We start from the raw sequence: 16899 nt of genomic DNA, 5'->3' as shown, positions 1-16899 counted from the left end.
TTCCATAATTCATCATTTGTTAAATATGAATGCAGCATAATTATAGAGTGGTTGCTCCTTCCTGTCAGTATGTTTCCTTGGCTGATTTTAGCTCTACAACATAAGAAACCACTGTAGAGCAGTGATTGAAACAAGTGGAGGGCCCAAACTGGCTTGCAAGTATTGATAGGATGAATATCCTGTTGAAATCTATGGTCTTCTGTGATGGACAGTCACCCAAGACCTGTCAGAATCTGGCCTCATGTTTATTCAAATCACTGAGGAAATATAACATCTGTACAACGTGTGAATAAATCCTAACTGTATGCAAAAGAAAATACAAAACTACTGCATATAGTATTTGCTCAAGAGATTAGACCTAATTCAAATGTTTTTTCTTCTTCTCCAGTTAACACTGTTCTATCTCAAGAAATAATTACATATACTTAAAAGTACAATGTATTAAAGTATGCCTTAAGGTATGTTAACTGAAAAGTAATTCTGGCTTCTTGATTAAACAGAGCTTTTTGATCATCCTCTTCAAGGAACAAACTCCCCCAAACAGTAAGCTTCAAACAAATCACAGAAGCCTAAAGATCTTGACAGATGGAAGCAAAATGCATTTTGCAACTGCCCATGACACAGCAGGATGTGTTTCCAGCTGTGTGCACACACTAAGGAGCAGAAGAGAGGGGAACAGCTCCAAGCCTGGCTGTAAGGAAGAAGGGATGACAGGAAAGGTGGCACTTTAGTTTTTACCGATGTTCTACTTCACAAGCCTTGGTGTTTGTGGTAAGAATAACAGGCTAGGCTGTGTGCCCAATGTGTTCTGGGAGAGGACTTCCTTTAAAGTCTTCTGGAAAGCAACTGACTGCTAGTAGTTCTTTATTCAACAATGTAAAACCAAGACTTTAAAATGTAAGACTATGTCAGACAGGAGACTAAGCTAGAAAATGATTTAATAAAATTTCTAATGGTCACCAAACCATAGCACCACCATCAGAACTGAAAAGCACAAAGATGTTCCTAAAAGCCAATCTTGTAAACTCCCTGCTAGTTTTGAAAGAAGGAATCTAATGATAGACTGCTGTAGAAAATGCTGTTACTAATGCAAAAAAGTCTTTATTACTTATTTGTGTAACATTGAAATCTCCAATGTAACATGAAATTTTTTTAGGACTCTAAGTTTTTTTTATTGTATTGAAACAATGAATGTCATATTTCAGTCACACAAGCTGTTAATTTATATGTATATTACAAATATATATATATATTTAACTTTTGTAATCCCTTTCAAGTAGTGTGATTACTCTGTTTTGTGAAACATAACATTTCTGTAAGAAAACGTCAAACTGTTCAGAAATTAAGTGATGGTTTACCTTTCTGAAAAAAAAAAGGACATCTGAGAAGAAAAACAAAACTCTCACTTTCCTAATATTGTATATGCATTCTTGCATATTTATATATTTATTTATATATTTCTTTCCTATTTTTGTATATTCTTGTTTCTTGTATATTCTAAAATAAAACCAGAAATCCAAATTTCTTTTAGGCATAGACAAGCAGTAGTTTAGTGTTTAAAAAACTTGCTTTAGAGAGCAGGAGTGTGCATTGTTCATTGATTTGGTAGATATAGATATCCCTGAAATCTAGAGAACAAACCCAATTTTCATCTCTCTGAAAACAGCAGATTCTACCTAGCCAGACAGGATGAGGTACTATTCTTCTTTAGATTACATCTGCTTTCAAAGTAAAAGGGCTTCTGAGAGCATCAAAGCAGTATCACAACATAAAGCAGGACATGTCACAATACAAATCTTTCTTTGTTTCATACTGATATTGATTTTGATTTTTAGATGGTAGAAAGAGAGAAAAGCAAGACTTTATGGTTTAAAAACATCAAGCGATTTACATGAAAAATAATATTCCTGTTGAAACCTGCAAATTATGACACATTTAATTTTATGCTTGTTTTGTCCCTGTTTAGCATTAATTTTCTCATTTCATCATTTGAATGTAGCTGTTACCTCTGAGTTTGTCATAAATATTTTTGTAACTCACAAAATAATGTTATTTCTTAAGTACTAATGGTTGTACTAGTGGTCGTCACATAAAAAGTCAGAAAATAAAACATTTGTAGAAGAAACATTAATATATTGAATATGGGATTAAATCAAAGTATAAAAACCCATAAAGCTGATGTTCCCATCCTTTGATCATCTCTCCCCCCAAAAAGGGACCATAGATGACAGATCCATCAGAAGAAACACTTTCACAAGGTAAAAGAATTAAAACAAAGAAGAGCCTACAAATGACAAGGAAAAAAAAAACCTAGGAAGACAACACAAGGAAAACCAAGTGCTACACAGGATATTAAAGAAAAATGATCCACAGGAGAATGGCAACTGTTACTATGAGCTTCTTACAGCTACCTCTGCCTTTAGATATTTTTAAAAAAATTATTAACCTGACAGCAGGAAACTTTATACAGATTGCCCTGACAGGGTGCCAGCTTGGTATAAGCACTTGCTGCCTCTTTGTTTAACATAAGGAAATCCAGAGAGGTGTTAAGTGGAGCCATGTGTACATTTGGGCAAATCGAACTTTGCTGCCATCAGCCTCACCTGCACATTCCTATGGAGAACTTGATTAATCATGTGAAGTCCAACCGAAACATACCATTATCCTTCCTTTTTACATTTGCTTCCTTTTTAAATGTGCAAGCGTCTGATCTATTATTAATCTCAAAACACAAACTGGCAAGGATCTCAATCAAAGAATCTAACAGTTCTTTCACAAATTACCTGTTTACTGTCTAGTAGCCAGCATGTCCCCTTTGAAACAGCCAGTCATTTATGTTGCTTTTAAACATAATAGCAACAAGATTGTTGCTATTTTTATAACTTCAGAGAGCAGAAAGATTAATTAAAAATGAACCTTTTGTCATTCAGTCATACCAATTACGTAATAGGATTTAATCGTTTTTTCCTTCCCTCTCTAATGTTAGTTGTTCTATGTATAAATACAGAAAATGAGACTTCAAGACTCATTTAAAAAACACAGAGCACACACTTAAAAAAAAAAAAAAAAACAACACTATTAACTTAAACCAACTTTTGTTTTTTCTTTGTTTTTGTTTTTTTTTTAATGGTCTGTCTTTGTCACAATTCAGGGACAGCTACAAGACTCCTCTTTATTTCCATACAAGCAGGAGGATTTATTAGTGGGGCTGCAATACCTGTCCTTCATCAGCCCAATATTGCTTTCATCAAAGGCTAAGTGAGTAAAACTCTGGTCTCCTCAGAGCTGGAACATATGTGCTAGCACCAGTACCACCACAGCCTGAGCTACCTGCAATACCTAAGCACAGCAGGAAAGCTAAGCTCAGGATGGATTTTCTATATCTTACCATCCCATCATGTTTTGTGTTTAAATAGTCATAACATCTGTTTTGGTTTTAATGGGCATTTACTCCCCATTCACAAGTACATGTCCCACTGACAGAGTAAGAATTCTGCCAAGAAATCAGACAACAGCATTATTCAGAGTAATTCAAGTCTCTGTTTACAAATATGTATTTAAAAATGCTCATGTAAAATATACCCTTCAGAAATAACAATCAATCACATAGCCAGATCTCTGGGTTCTTTAAGAGCTTACTCACTTTTTAAGCAAGACATCATTAAATTTAAGAAAATGAATTTACAAGACTGTATGATGACTCAGTCCTGTAAACATGCCACCCATTAATGTTTCTCATTGACACCGTCTTTGTAATTAAATAGGGCTCCTAATCCACAGATGATTTGCTTTAAGGAAAGTATCACACATACAAGCACTAACAGGATCTGTTCTATGGCATAGATAACTGATAGCGTCTTAGAACAAAGCACCCATAATGTGGAAATTAAGGAATAAAATTATGTGAAGAGACAAGAATCTTTATATGCAGATCAAACATATTTCAGATGTTATGTCTGTGGCCTCTAAAAGAAGGCTCTGATTTCAATATAGAGACCATTTGGGCCACGAACCTTCCTGTCAGAACAGAAATATTCACTAGCGCTTTAAAATGCACCAAGAGCAACAAATACACATTGCCTTCTTCTATTGAAATTACCAAAGCTTAGCAAAGTGTTCCTGATGGGCAGAGATCTTATAGGTCTCTAAAATTTGAGGATATAACCAAGCCACTGAGAATCATCCTTAAATACACTGATGAAAGGAAAGCTCACAGTCTGAAGGCCCCCACAGGCTAGATATACTGTTAAGGATGATAATGTCAGCTTCCTCACAGCAACCTGGCAATGACCTCTGCTCTGACCTGCAGAGACCACGGTCTCAAGAGGTAAAAGACAATTTAGTCCTTTATCCTTTGTGACTGAAATTATTCCAATGCCATAAATTCTAATCAAGGCAACTCCAATTAAAATACATACATACATACATACACACATACATATATATATATATATATATATATATATATAATGTTTCTTTAAAGAGTAATACAAGGAATCTACTAGCAAAACATAATCAGCCAGAAACAACTTCTACCTTGTTTCTCTGCAGCATATACATGTTATATAGAAGGATGAACACAATTCTGAAACATGGGTAACAATGTGGGAAAGGAAAATAAAATCCCAAAGCCAATGCAGAGGTTTGAAAATAAAAACTTGTTTATTTAAATGCATGCAGATTCATTTAACTCCCGTATCACCACTCCATATTTCAAGCATACACAGCATTATGAAAAGATCAAAAGCCCATTAATGAACCAAAGAAAACCACAGTCATCAGATGCAGCACAAAAAACTTAAGATTTAATTTCATTGGAACAAAACCTTGCCAGCAAAGGAAAAAAAAAAAGGCTAGCAGTCAATTTTTAGTTTTTTTCTGTCCTGCAATAATTAAATAGGAAACACTTGTGCTCCAAAATTAGAGGCTTGGTATTGCCCTTGCTATATACTTACAGCTTTTTTTTTTTTTTTATTTGCAGAACTACAGACTGAATCTCAAAGAATAACTTTTTATCATACAGTAAATTACCTTAATATGCAAGTGCATACACTCCCAGCTTTCTTTTCCCTGTCATCTAATTATGTCACAAATTGCCTTCAATTAAACATTAATTAAGCACTAGATCTAACTCCAGGAAAGTCAGCCTCAGTCCACAGGGGTTTTGATGCTTGGGTCAGCCACTTCATTCTCGGGATTTTTTACCCTACTGAGAATTTTATATACAACATACCCTTAGTGTCCATACCAACTTTTGAATCGCAACAATTTATCACACAGCTAAATGTGGTGGGTGCTTTTTCTCTTCGAAGATTTTTTTTTTTCAGAGCAATACTTCATAATTTATACTAGACTTGTTTGAAAATACAGTAAAAAAATGACAAGTAGGATTAGTTAAGTTAGGATCAAATACCAATATGCTTATTTAAGTGAAACTGCTACCTAACATTAACAAAAGCTTTCTCTAGTAAGACCGGTGGTATTTGGCCTGGGCTAGTATTTTGGAGGATATTGCAGAGTAAGACAAGTTGATCTGAAAATTACACTGCCACAAAAGTCAAGAACCATACTCAGTTTCTATGTTACTTAATTAGATTCTATGGTTAAAACAGGAGATATTACTTCATAAATATTTTTTAAAATAAATAACTCACCACAAGATCTTTTACAAATCAAATTCACCCCATACTGGTATTTATGTAACCAAAACAGTATAGCTGTGCTAACCCACATTTCAAAACTGTATTTTCGAGGTAATGAGTTTCAGGAGAGATTCCTTTACCAACATTTTCCACCTAATTTTTGATTACTTTTTCTACTTTTTTGTGGTTTCGTGTAACTTCAGTATCAAAAGTCTTTAGCATGAAGTATGCAAATTCAAAAGAGTCCACTGGTACAAAAGCACAAGTAGAGGATTATAGGCTCCTGGACTACAGGACAGCATTTTCTTTCAAAGAGAAGCAAATTTTTCAAAATGAAAAAAAAAACCAAACCAAAACAAACAAACAAACAAACAAAACAAAAAAAACCCCCAAACAAACAAAAAAAACCCAAAAAAAAACCAAAAAAAAACACCACCAGGAGAAAACAAGCCAGCAAACAACAAGGCGCAACCCCTCTAATCACAGCTACTCCTGTCCTCACCCACAGGGAGCAGCTGCAACACAGTGACAAAGTACATCTTCCCAGACACCTGTACACCAATTCCAGTTGGAAGTTATTTGAAATTGTCAGGAACTTATGCTGGTATTTCTGAGACTTAAAATGCTGCAGCATTCATCTGCTTTGTTACTGATAGCAAAGCACCCGTAACAGAAACAAAATTTTAGTGCCTCTTGTAATTAGTTGTGCTCCTGCCCTTTCCTCACTGGCCAGAGGGACTGTTACTGAAAAGGGACCATTTTGACTGGTAACAAAAACCAAATTTTTGCCACTGTTTCTATGGCATGCAGTGAAATACCAGAACAAGGAAATTTGAGAATAAGTAGGTGAATTTTAGGAAAAGGTACAGGTGAGAAAGGCAGGCCTTTGCAGAAATAAACTCATCCATCAAAAGAAGCTAAGCAGAATGTGTCTGGTAAAAGAAAAGAAAGCTCTTCGCATCTCATCGTTCAACTCTGTTCATCTATATGAAAACAAGACTCATTAAATGTTGCTAACATCAACAAGACACACAAATGCTGGTCATTCATTCCAGCTAAATCAGTAATGATTTTCACAAATCCTTAAAAAATGAAAAGCAGAAGCGTAGAAAAACTTTGTTCTCTAGGGACCTGTCTCCTCTTGACTTTCTAAAATGCTCCTCCCTCACCTGCTTAAGAGATTTGGGGAAAATTTTTACATAGCATGTATTAATTGTTAGCTTTTAAAAATATATTTATTATCTCTGATTACATGAAAGAAGGTTGAAGGAGAAAGTTGTCATTCTCTATGCCAACACCTGTCAATATGTTTACAATAATTTAACTTCAGACACTGCAAACAGAAGTACAAAGTATGCATTCTAACATACTATTCATAACATTAAACAAAGAAAAAACTAAAGGGTGGTGATGTTCCATATTTATGTATCAGAGCTTTAAACACAACTGCACTTGATAATTTTTAGTGTTTACTGCATATCTATCTTAAGGGATGCGCTGTGATATAACATCTAATCATCTTTCTTTTACATTGTCTCAATTTGATCCTCAAATGTATCAAAATTGCCCCACTATCCCTTTTTTGTTGTTGTTATAAAAGTTACTAAAATTAATTGACAAGGGCTGTTGCTAATAGATCTATAGCATCTGTCATAATTCTAACAAAACCTCAAAAAATGGTACACAAGTTCATATCGAGGCAGCTAGACTATTTCACCTACTTTTTTTTACTTGGGAACATCTTTTTAGCACTATAAGGATCAGACTAGCAAACATTTTACACTCACCAGTAGAAAAAGCACAATATATGAATTTTTAGCTTCTTCACTTGTGCTTTTAGTGACATAAATTATATTTTCAGCCCAGAAAGGAGCAAGATACGGTTACACATCATTTCTATATCACACACGACAACTCTAATGAAAGTGTCTGTGTATTTTTCACTACCACTGTAGAACATCCAAATGACAAGGGCTCAAAAAATATCCTGCCTTTTATTAGAATACTTGCTTGATCGAAAAACAAACAGACATTTCACTATCCTGAAATTAAAAGCTCATTTTTTGCTTTCTATATGCCTGGCTGTATTTAATAGAGGGAGCCTAAACATTTGAGCAAATAAAACATATACACACAGCTGAAGATATTTATATTACTCTAGATAACTGGTAGCCTTTTGAATTTTGGACATTATAATTCTTTCCTGGATAAAATGGGCTAAAATAATTATTAAATGCTTTTTGAACATTCAAACTGCTAATGGAAATTATGCTTTCCATGGAAACAAAGATTACTAAGAGGGTGCTTAAAAATGGATGTGATATTCAGTAACAGTCATTACTGCAATCCAGAAATTAAATTTTAGAGGTGTTTAATTATTATTTTTCCTGCATCTGTAATGAAGTTATTTAGTAAAACATTCTGTGCTGCATCTTTCAGTAATGTGCAAAGAATATTACAATGTACAATTGCACATGTTCTTTTGTTTTTAAAAAATCTTGCTGCTCTCATTGCAGGTAAAATACTGAAATCTGAACACTGCTACAGATTTCCTTACAGATTATGAAATCAAAAGTTGAATCTTAGCAAATGGGCTCTCACCCCTTCTCCCTTACAGCTGCATTCCCTTAAAACAAGACCTTTTTCCCTTTGACGTCCACAGATAGAATAACAAAAAATAACTAAGTGCTCCATTTTTATTAAGGTTTGTCTCAGGTCACAAATAGAAATAATTAAAAGGGACTTCTTCAGGAGTGTAGTCCTTCTAAACCCCAAATGTCACAATGTACCATACAGTGCTGCTACAGCTCAGACACCTATCAACATCTATCACCCAAGCACGCGCCTCAACAGCTCTGCTCCCTTTTCTGATTAGAGATCAGAGTTGCTTGAGTTGGCTTACAGGGTGTCATCCATTTGAATGACAGATGTCTGTGTTGGAGTGCCACTCTCACTGCTTTTGTTTTGATTGTGAAATGCTACACTTATCTGGCACAATTTAGACTATTCCAAAATGAATAAAAAATTAAAAGGTAATCTCTTTTTCCACAAGCTTGAGCAGGAATATTTAATTTCTAATTTAAATTCCAAAAACATTAGCTCCACATGCAATACCTTGCTAGGCTTTGTTTACTCAGTATGAATTGTTTTCTACAATAATCTTTCACTTCTCTTCAGCCAGATTTATATTTACCATAAAAAAAATTAACTTTTCAGTTTAATCAAGCCTCAGAAAAAGCTGGTAGCATGTGCAACACACCAGCACCTACCACAATAATTGTAAAAGTACTCCAAGAAAATGATACACACACACACAATTTTATGTTAGAGTCCATGGTTCAAAAAAATTCATAAAACATCTGCAACTTGCACTAAATGCGTCCATTGTTAACAAAAGTTTTCAGGACTGATGCTGTCATTCTGGTAACCAGTTGCAATAGGAGCAGAGGACTCTGAGCCTGCATGCTCCAAGCTACTCTTTCCTACTCACAAGAAAATTGAGAGAAGAAAAAAAAAAAAAAAGAACAGGGGAAGATTGCTCTTCTGGACAACAACATGGTAGCAGTGAAATGAAATACCTAGACAGACTTACCGAAGAGCTTGCTGGGAGTGTCCTCGCTGTCATTTGATTCCACAGGCGCAAGCAAGGGCTCATTCAGCTCGTTGTCTGAAGTAGCTGCCTTGTCCTCACCTCTCAACTCTGCATTCATTTCACTCCGCAGTGACAGCAAGGGCTTACTGACTTGTCCAGCTATCATTGGATCCTAGGATGGGGGGAAAAAAAGAGTGAGGGGGAAAAAAAGTGGCAGCTTTGGTGTGCGTATACTCTCTCTTCCACTCCCTCTCTCTCTCACACACACACATACACATACACATATACACACACACACACACACACACACTCTCTCTCTCTCTCGCTCTCTCTCGCTCTCTCTCTCACTCTCTCTCACTCTCTCTCTCTCTCTCTCTCACTTCATCCAGGCTGCTCCTGCTGTTATTGCTGGCTGCAGTCAAGTGAAGAGCTATTACAGATCCAATGAGTTTTCCATTACTCCCCACCCTATTAAAGCTCAACTAGCATGTGAGAGATTCAGGATGCTTTGGAGAAAAACTTCTATGAAAGCAACATAACCAACACAGCTTTAATTGTGGGATGTGCTTTTTTGTGTGTATGTTTTCACATCTCACCCTGTCCTTAGCATAGTAAGAGAAGAAATTCCTATATGCTCCGATACCACAGGAAAGGAGCCTCCTGTGGGTGCTCCATAGTGATTTAAAGAGGCATCCTCAGCTGTATAACATTAACAAAATCAAATGCACAGTTTCTAGCATTACAGCATTTCTATGAAAATACACAGCATCAAATAGCCATTTCATTACATACTTTTAAAAGAGACACAGTTTTCTTCTAACTCTTCCTGTCGTTGGGATGCTATGCTCCAAAAGTCCATAAAGACACAAACACGGATGTTTCTTTTGAAAATAAAAACCACAGAAAACATTTTCTATAAGATAAAATTAGGGAGGATACTTACACATACAGTTTGCAATTATTCTTGTGTTTGCATCATTATATGCCCCATAAAACATTACACAAATGTACACATCTAAATTTTTTCTTGATCAGAATCTGTTTTATCTTCTGCTCATTGAGGATGTTTGGGGGTCAGGCATTATTTCCAAGCACCCTCGGTTATTCTGCTTGCAAAATAATAAGCATAGTATCATGACAGGACAGAAAGCAGAGTAATAAAAATAACTAAGAAAAAAGAAAAAGAGTAAATGACCTTGTTGATCTCTCTAGCAGCTATTTATTGCAAAGTTCATGCCTAAATGGTTCTTATGCAGAGAACAGGTGACCAGCGAGCAAGTAGGTTGGCTAGCATGTTCCCTCTGTCCTGTCTTCACATTGGTCGATGTTCGCCTGTGGGTTTTATAATGTATTCATGTCTGAAAAGTGAATTTGATATGACACATGATAATCTATGAAAATGTTAATCAATACAAATAGTTTAAGCTGTCATCAAATGCTCTTCTTTAGTCAATACTCATACTGCCGAAAACAATGTCACTGTCACCAGGGCTCAATTTGCACAGCACTTAAATATTGGACTCTGTGCATCAATGCACTCCTCTTCAAATACTGTAGGTAAACACATTTTCTCCCTATTTAAGGCTGAAGCACTCGGCACGCATTTAGTTGAGCCGAATCCTCCCTTTTGAATACCTTGATAGGTCCACTGGAGGGCAAAATTAATACTTAATTGAATCTCACAGTCATCAAAATAATCAATACTTTTTTATTATTTATTCTTTACAGTCTGTTGACTGTTTCAAACCTCTGAGGGAATGGTGGAAAGGATTCATGGCTTTGAAACACTGTCATTTAACAAGGTAATTTTCAGTGGGGCATTAGGGGTTGTGAAACATATAATAAAACAAAAATGGAGGCTTATAATAGGAAGAAAGAAAAGAATTATATTTCTGCCATCTAACAAAACAGGATAAATAAAAAAAGCAAGTGCAAGCAGGAGAGGGAGAAAGGAGGGGGAGAGGGAAAGAAAGACTGGCTTTTGAAGGGTTTTATCATATCAAGAGCAGAGCTGAGCTTTCATAATGCTGACATTTCTCATTCTGACAATCCTAAACAAGTGGAAAGGATGAGATCGCAGATATCATCTTTCATCACATTCCCCAGCTTAAGAACCAACATGACAGCTTCTCTTCCCTTTACACTGTTAATTACTAAATAAAATACTGCTCTCTGTCAGCATTAGATTATTGCAGATAGCAACCACAAACATTACTCCATTGTTTTGGTTTTGTTTTTTTTTAAACCAGTGATACCTACCTTGAACTCTTCAGAAAATAAATTAGGCTTGTGTCTACATATTGTAAATACATGAAACATAATCAATTTAATCAATTTGGTCAATCCATGTTATTGTCAGGCTAAATTGCTGGCAATTTATTAACATTTCATTTACTGTATTTATTAGGCAGCAACAATCTGAACATTTCTTAGATGTTTCTGGAGAGGAAACAAAAACCAACAGATTTCTCTTGCAGACACTGTAAAAAACTCAGAGTTGTTTTGCCTCATACTCATAGTGCACTATGGACAGTCATTTACTGAGGCAAAATTTGTTTGCTTTCATATACTAAATAATGTGTTTTAGCGGGTTTTGCAGCTAAATGTCACTGTGAACACAAACAGCATTGTTTCAGTCAGTGCTGCTTCTCTCAGTTTCAGCTACTCAAAACTAACATCAAGATTAGTTACTAACATCCATAACAAATGTTATGGATGTTAGTAACTATGGATTCACAAATGTGAATCAGGACAAAATTTGACCTTTTTCATCAAAGTTTGGGGAAGGAACTAATCATGTCCACAGAGAAAAACTCCTGATCTGAGGACTAACAGCAATTTAATGGATTTAATGGAATCTGTAGGAATCTGAGAGGATTCTAATTTGCCAGATTCTGAAATGGAATGTATGAAAAATGGGAGGAAGAATAATGTGGGAAGTGTGACAGCACTGGGAGAAACCTCAGCCCTTTGATGACAATGAATTCACAGCAACTTCAACAGAGCCAGGATTTTATTTGTTATGTATTTTAATAATTAGGCCTCATCTGGAGTATTTTGTTCATTTCTGGTTAGCCCAGCTAAGAAAGATACACCAGAAAAAGGTGCAGGAAGAATGGTAAACTGATCGAAAGGACTGGGAGTGCTTACAGAAAAGTGTGACTAAGAATGAGCATGATCAAAGGATACAAGAAAATAAACAGCAGAGAGAAAATGTAGATCAGAAACTATTCACCCTAACTCATCTAAGGAGAAAAGGTGTCTCCTCTGAAATGGGAAAAAGTCATAAGTCTAATAATAATAAATTATATTGTTCCAATCAGTAGGTGGTGGAAAATCTGTTGAACTCATTGCTGCAAGGTATCACTGAGACCCGCACTGCAGTAAACATCAACATAGTCACTCACACGGCTGGGCATACTCTTAGCAGTGAATTTAAAACAGCTTTGCAAACATAGGCAAGGCTTATAAAAAGTGAATTAACATAAACTGCTGCCCCTCCCTCAGGCAGCACAAGAACCTGTAGTTAGCCCCCAGGGTAGCTCTCTCTGTCAGGTGGTAAATGAACGACAACTTTCTCTATGGGCAGATGGATTAGATACTCTCCAAATTTCTAGTCTACCAGAAGACTAAATAAATCACCTAAACAATGACTTAAGGAAAGGTATGTTTCCTTGAAAAACATATTAAAAATTGGACATTTTTAAACTTCAGGTTATCTCCAGACCTTCAATTGCTTTCTGTGCTTAAAAACATGTCTGTTCTGCAGTGAATTATGCATGATTAAAGACTATTGTTTTTGCAAAACACATAATAAATCGTAATTCTAGTGCAAAGCAAGTGGCCTAGTCTGTAAAATCCCTTGGTGGTCAAAGGGGTTTTTCCTATATTTCCTAATGGCCACCCTAAAAAAAATCTGGAGTAGTTTCTATGACAGCTGCAAGCCCAGAAGTCATCTCCTTTTGCCCACCTACAAGTCCATCCCAGAGAGGATGCACAGCACTGGAGAGGATGCATTGAGGCAAGGAATTGTGTATGCATCTTTAGTAGCTAATACTGTCAGGACCTGTTCTTCTTCACTGGATGTCTGTGGGCTTGACACTCAGAATTTGCTTTTTGGAAGGTGCTATAGGTCAGATTGCACTTTGCACTGTTACACTTTGCACTTCTGTTCACTGGCAGCCACACAAAAGTTTCAGCTTTTCATATGCGAAACTGAAAAGTCTAAGAATGCTTAAAACTAGCAAGATGAACTTTGTCAAAAGGGTTTATATGCTTTACATAAGAGGCAAAGGCACATAATGTTAAAAATTTCAGGGTTCAAGTTTTGAGAGAACTAAGGAATCACAATCCCCTTATTCAAAAGATAGCTGTATATACCACACATGTAGTGACAAATTATACACACATCCTTTGCAGATACTCATATAACTTGTCATCTATTTCTTGTCCAGCTAGCAGTAGTACTTCCAGCCTTGCCTGTTTCCTATGAGATCTCCCTGACAGCTTTGTGTTGCAAGTGGTCCTCCCTGCTGTGTGTCTCCCTTAAGGGGTGGCTTATACCTCCTGTAATTCAGTTACAGTATCTGCTACACTACTTTTCAGCTCTACCACTCCCTGATGGTTTAAACTGGCTGTTGGGCTTAATTTAATAGTAAAAATCCTGTGAATTTGCAAATGCAAATTACAGTTCTGGTAACACACCCTCTTCTAAAAGCTACAACTTTTACTTTTTTCTTATTTTAAGAACTGTATGAAGTACAGGACAACATTTATCACTGTGTTAAAAGCTTTGCCTTTGCACTTTAAGGGTAAATGTGCAGTTTCTAAGCAAAACTATTTAGTAATCAAAGACAGCTTTTAAAGTAAACTGTATAGGGTTTGTGTCAAACATGCCCTAGGCAGAAGTCTAAAAATGAATTCCTTTCTTCCTTAATGTAGGACTTGGGTGATAATAGACCTTCATAAAGGCTTCCTGTACTGATTTAGCCACTGGTCTAAATTTTGTACTTACTGCACCATAAACATTGTTGCTCTGAATGTAATTACTTTCTAAATTCTAGTTCAGAGAAAAAGTAGGATCCTCTGTTTTTCTTTTTATTTTGCCCTTAGTTTGAAGTTCATTTGCACAGACTTTTTTCCCCCTACTGTAGAAGTATTAGAAATCAATTTTCTACTTTTCTTCAAAACATTAAATAAATCCTGCCCAAACCCCCACCCCCCAATCATGACCTTGCACAGACTTCTGTTTGGGACATACACAATGAATTTGTTTGAGAGCAAACACAAAAATTCTACTAAAAAACATAAAATTTACACTTTGTAATTATTTATTATTCCAATGATTGTTCTAAAATTTATTCAAATTGTAGCTTTTAAAAAAATTTAATCAAGATAGAGCAGAATTATAAACTTGGATAAAGATGTTCTAAGATGTACCTTAGCTTAGTTTTTGTGTGAGGAATACGTTAACAAGACTCTACTGGAAAAGGATTGGATTTCCTTTTTTTTGGTAAATGCCAGTGAAATTTAGGATTACCTTCTCCCTTAGTCTTCTTATGAAAAAGTTTTCTTCCTTCATCTTTTGCTTCTATAGGTATTCATTTCCCCCCCCCCCCCCCCATAAATAAAGATGTTTTACAGACAAACTTCTTTGATTCTTTCTTCTTTTAACCTTGTTTTATCTGCTGTCACTAATGTGCTGGTATTTCCATCCCAGTCTATCCATAGACTGGTTTATGCAAACTACTTTGAATCAACCTTTTGTCCCCTGCTAGCCTCTGACCATTTCTACCTGCTGGCTCTTATTTCCCGGGAAAAGTTACAGGGAAAAACTCATTTTCTTCACAGCCGCTTGTACCACCACCTTTGGATGGATGTTTATAAGCAAAACAAACAAGCTGATACATGATCATTGATCTCTCATCACTACTTTGATCTTGAACTTCTATTTACGTATGTATGTCTCTTACCTATATTATTCATATTCAGCTTACTAAAATCTTCTATATAAACTCTCCTTTCTCTTACAGCAAAAAGCTGATATGCCATCAGCTCATCTCACTCAATATGAATATTATCCCCCAAAACAGTCTCTGGGTTTTTTTCAGCTAGAATTGTATTTATTCTCCTCATTAAATTCTCTGTAGCAGAAAAAGAAAGTTCTTATTTTCTACCTTTTCTCAATACCAGTGTGGCTTTGGAAATTTTGTTTTTCCAATTATATTCATTTTCACATGTTCATAATATAACTAATTAACAAATCAGTACTTAGTAATACACATTTTATTAATAAAACTGAACTACAAAAATTTAATTTGAAAAGTCAGAAAAACTATCAGGGCCCATGGTGCTTTCTTTCACAGAAATATTCTTCTCAAGTTAAGCAGAAATTTTAGGATTGTCTCCTTCATTTATTTACTTAATTTTAAGTTCTTAGGAAATTGCAATGGTTACTGCTAATTAGAATAAAAGAGATCTGACTGAAAAAACAAGGTTTACAGAAACTTATGAAGCTTTTAATTGTAGCTTCAGGAATCTTAAAATAGAATTAATTTTATTTCTTTTTAAAATTAAATTTTAAGTGGCAATGTCCCTTGATTTGCTGTGCTTTGAGATTGAGGTACTACAATGTATTTTCAAATCTTATAAAAAAATCCCTCACTAAAGTTTTTTGCCCCTATTTCACTATTTTCCCCAATGATACTATTGCACATATTTCTTACACCAATTAAGATCAAGTTGAAAAATTCACAAGAGAATTTCAATTTGCTAATCAGGCTAGCTAAAGGCTGCAGGGAATAGGCACACAGAAGCTGCCCCATAGTAAATAGCTAGATGAGCATTTATTTTACAATCAGTTGGGTTTATTGCTATAAATGTACTCCAGCAATCATGCTGGAATTTCCAAGAAAGGCAAAGAATGCTGGTTTCACCATAGAAAAAGTAAGGAACAATAATTCATTGCAGGATACATCTGCACCTCTGGCCCAGAAAAGCCATTTCCTAATCCTGCTGGCAAAGAAATGTGCACTCATGAATCCATACCTTGTGTTTTTCCTGACACACATGACACTTAGGGTTCACTAATGCCAGAGTACACACAGCACAGAAGCTTTACTCTAAATGTTGCTTTTAAGTCTTAAAAGTTGACCTTAATGCTTCTGATACAATTATTAGTCTGATTTAAGGATCATAGTGTTCTTCTTGTTACAAGAACTCTTGTTTAGAGCTTTGTACCAGGGTGAAGCTATTAAAATCTTTCCTCTATTAATTAGATAACAAGAGTTTTCATTTTGGCCTTGGCATAATTATAATGATTCCTCATTTAAATGAAATACTGCCTTAATGGAAAGGAGCTTGTCTATCTGTGGGCATGTAGGAAAAGTTTCTATGCATACACAGGTCAAGAACAAGAGAAGCTACTATTCTGGGAAGCTACCACACTCCTCAAAACATATGACAGACAATAGCATACAGTCACTAGAAGAAATAACAAGTCCTGAGAGTGGTGAGAGAAATCAACCTTCTTCTAGTTAAAGATTCTCAGAGTTACACAAAACCTGACCCATTTTTGTGAAAGCAGACAATCAGGCCCTAGAGATCAGGATAGGGCAAAGGCAAAATAGGAAATGTTGACTGAGAACAACATGGTGGGATAAGCCT

At 35.6% G+C, this 16899-nt stretch overlaps 1 protein-coding gene across 2 annotated transcripts in view; it reads right to left on the bottom strand.

Moving 5' to 3' along the window:
* POU6F2 (POU class 6 homeobox 2) overlaps positions 1-16899 on the bottom strand; it is a 312199-nt gene that overhangs the window by 240425 nt on the left and 54875 nt on the right. The window contains exons 1-2 of one of the 2 annotated variants that reach the window (XM_041400353.1): positions 12656-12667; positions 9235-9406 (exon numbers count right to left, since the gene is read on the bottom strand). In XM_041400353.1, the coding sequence (XP_041256287.1) occupies positions 9235-9400 (166 nt within the window). In that variant the 5' untranslated portion in view covers positions 9401-9406; positions 12656-12667. Of the gene's footprint in view, positions 1-9234; positions 9407-12655; positions 12668-16899 lie in introns of those variants that run through there. The other variant, XM_041400352.1, reaches the window with a different exon arrangement.

Source organism: Onychostruthus taczanowskii, unplaced genomic scaffold (genome assembly GCF_017590055.1).
Source record: "Onychostruthus taczanowskii isolate IOZ18803 unplaced genomic scaffold, ASM1759005v1 scaffold179, whole genome shotgun sequence".
In the NCBI taxonomy this organism is placed as follows: Eukaryota; Metazoa; Chordata; class Aves; order Passeriformes; family Passeridae; genus Onychostruthus; species Onychostruthus taczanowskii.
This window is presented reverse-complemented; position numbering and strand designations above follow the sequence as displayed.